The sequence below is a fragment of the Sardina pilchardus genome, chromosome 13 (genome assembly GCF_963854185.1).
Source record: "Sardina pilchardus chromosome 13, fSarPil1.1, whole genome shotgun sequence".
Classification (NCBI taxonomy): domain Eukaryota; kingdom Metazoa; phylum Chordata; class Actinopteri; order Clupeiformes; family Clupeidae; genus Sardina; species Sardina pilchardus.
In genome coordinates, this window is record NC_085006.1 from 34,314,903 (window position 1) to 34,317,402 (window position 2,500).

Sequence of the window (2,500 nt, forward strand, 5' to 3'; positions counted from 1 at the left end):
CGGCTGCACGATCATGGCGACATTCGAAGTAGCCTACGAACAAGTCAAAAAGACCGTCAGTAAACAAAGCACAGTGTGCAAGCACTGCTTCACAACGATCACCTAATAAAGGTAACACATCCAACATGTCGGCCCATTTGCGCCATCATCACCCGGCTGTAACCTTAAGTGGAGCAGCACGGAGAGCTAGTTTGCCACCGAAAACCCAACCATCCATTGCTGCAGCCTTTCGGCAACAATATTCCTATAATTCCCAAAAACACAAAGACATAACGAATGCGATTGGCGTGTTCATAGGAAAAGACATGATGCCCTGCCTATACGGTGGTTTTGGGTATGGGATTTCGCTACATGATAAATGTTCCCGATCATCGCTTCAATATCCCCTCCGGCACGCATTTCAGCAGTAAGATTCCTGAACTGTACGAAGTGTGTAAGAGTAAGAAAGAAGTTGAAAGTGACTTTTAAAGTTTACATTTTATGCAACTTACTTAATATTACAAAAGGGCTATATGTTCTGTAAGACAACAGGTAAGGGATAATCAACGACGCGCCGTGCGTTTATAGGAAAATAATGCACGTTCGAAGTGGTAATAAGGACCCGACGCCGCAGGCGGACACTTCGATAAGTGCATTATTTTCCTAGAAACGCACAGGGCGCGGAGTTGATTATCCCGCTTATACCACTGCTACTATCATTTTCATTTATATTGCCGCTGTCTTAGATGCAACATTGCTGTTTTTACCGTTACATTCACATTGGCGAATTAATATTCAAGTGTAATAAGCCCAAAAGAAGGGAACTACATAGCCGTGCGGTATATAGAAAAATAATGCACTTTTCAAATAGCGCACCACAATAGGAAATTTGACCAAGCAGTGGTATAATAAATAAATAATTACACATTACTTTATGCTGCACTTCACTATGGATAATATTGCCTGTTTATGACAGAAGGCAATGATGGTGTTCTTTTCTTATAATACATTTTTGTGATTCTGCTTCATCTGTGTCTGGCTATGCATTTAATATTTTCTCTGCAATTGTAAGTAGAAGCACATTGTTGATTTGAAATAGAAAAGGCAAATATAACCTCCTGTATGCTAGAGCCAAGATAATATTGATATATTGAAACCGAACCGTTACCGTGGCCCAAAAACCGTGATACAAACCGAACCGTGGCAAAACTGTACCGTTGCATCCCTAGTTGTAATGCTAGCGTTATTACAGCTAACTTTGGAGAGTTACTATACTAAGAAATGTACTGATAAAACTTACCAATCTAACACATTCATTCTGTTGGGGAATCTGCTGCACTTCATCTTCGTCAGAACCTTCTTCTGACTCGGTTTATACATGTACGGCTGTATTCCTTATTTAAATCCATTGTTGATAGCTTTATCAAAGACTTTGGCTTTATTTACCAGCAGTAAACGTAGTTTCACTTTGCTCTAGCTCCAGACCGGTGGATTGAGCCAATCAACTTTCAGGACATATCGGCCAATAGACCAATCAGCGCGCATCTCATTTGAATATTCATGAACTTGCTGAGTGGGCGGGAAAAACAAACTGTTTTGACCTTGTATTAGGCGATCTAGCAGTGCTCCTGGGGCGTTTTCAGCCCCACAAATTTACATATGACATTATTTAGGCTCAAAGATCAATTTGTAATGGTCAAAAAATGTGTTCTATGACTCCTTTAACAGGAGGAGTGTTCAACATACAGTGTGTGTTAAATATGTCTGTGTGTGTAAGCAACCTATGCAAGTATATTGTGTTTAACATACAGTGTGTGTGTGTGTGTGTTAAATATGTCTGTGTGTGTAAGCAACCTATGCGAGTATAGTGTGTGACATACTGTGTGTGTGTGTGTGTGTGTGTGTGTGTGTGTGTGTGTGTGTGTGTGTGTGTGTGTGTGTGTGCGCGTGTTAAATATGACTGTGTGTATAAGTAACCTATGCAAGTACAGTGTGTTTAACATATGTGTGTTAAATATGTCTGTGTGTATAAGCAACCTATGCAAGTACAGTGTGTTTAACATATGTGTGTTAAATATGTCTGTGTGTATAAGTATAAGTATAGTATTGTGTGTGTGTGTGATTAATGTGAGTGTGTGTGTGTGTGTGTGTGTGTGATTAATGTGTGTGTGTGTGTGTGTGTGTGTGTGTGTGTGTGTGTGTGATTAATGTGTGTGTGTGTGTGTGTGTGTGTGTGTGTGTGCGCAGTTCTTCCCCTACATCCTGCTGCTGGTGGCGGTGTGTGTGTGATTAATGTGTGTGTGTGTGTGTGTGTGTGTGTGTGTGATTAATGTGTGTGTGTGTGTGATTAATGTGTGTGTGTGTGTGTGTGTGTGTGTGTGCAGTTCTTCCCCTACATCCTGCTGCTGGTGGCGGTGTGTGTGTACATTCCGGCGTTGTTTTGGCATCTGGCTGTGGCTCCGCCCCTCTACTCTGACATCACTTTCATCCTGCAAGAATTTGACCAATCATACAACAGGGC

The 2,500-nt window shown here is 41.3% G+C and overlaps 1 protein-coding gene across 2 annotated transcripts in view; it reads left to right on the plus strand.

Moving 5' to 3' along the window:
- Nucleotides 1-2,500, plus strand: part of LOC134100223 (pannexin-1-like) — a 32,409-nt gene that overhangs the window by 8,348 nt on the left and 21,561 nt on the right. For both annotated transcript variants that reach the window (XM_062553315.1, XM_062553316.1), the window contains exon 3: nt 2,364-2,500. This exon is cut by the window's right edge and continues 48 nt beyond it. In XM_062553315.1, the coding sequence (XP_062409299.1) occupies nt 2,364-2,500 (137 nt within the window). The remainder of the gene's footprint in view (nt 1-2,363) is intronic.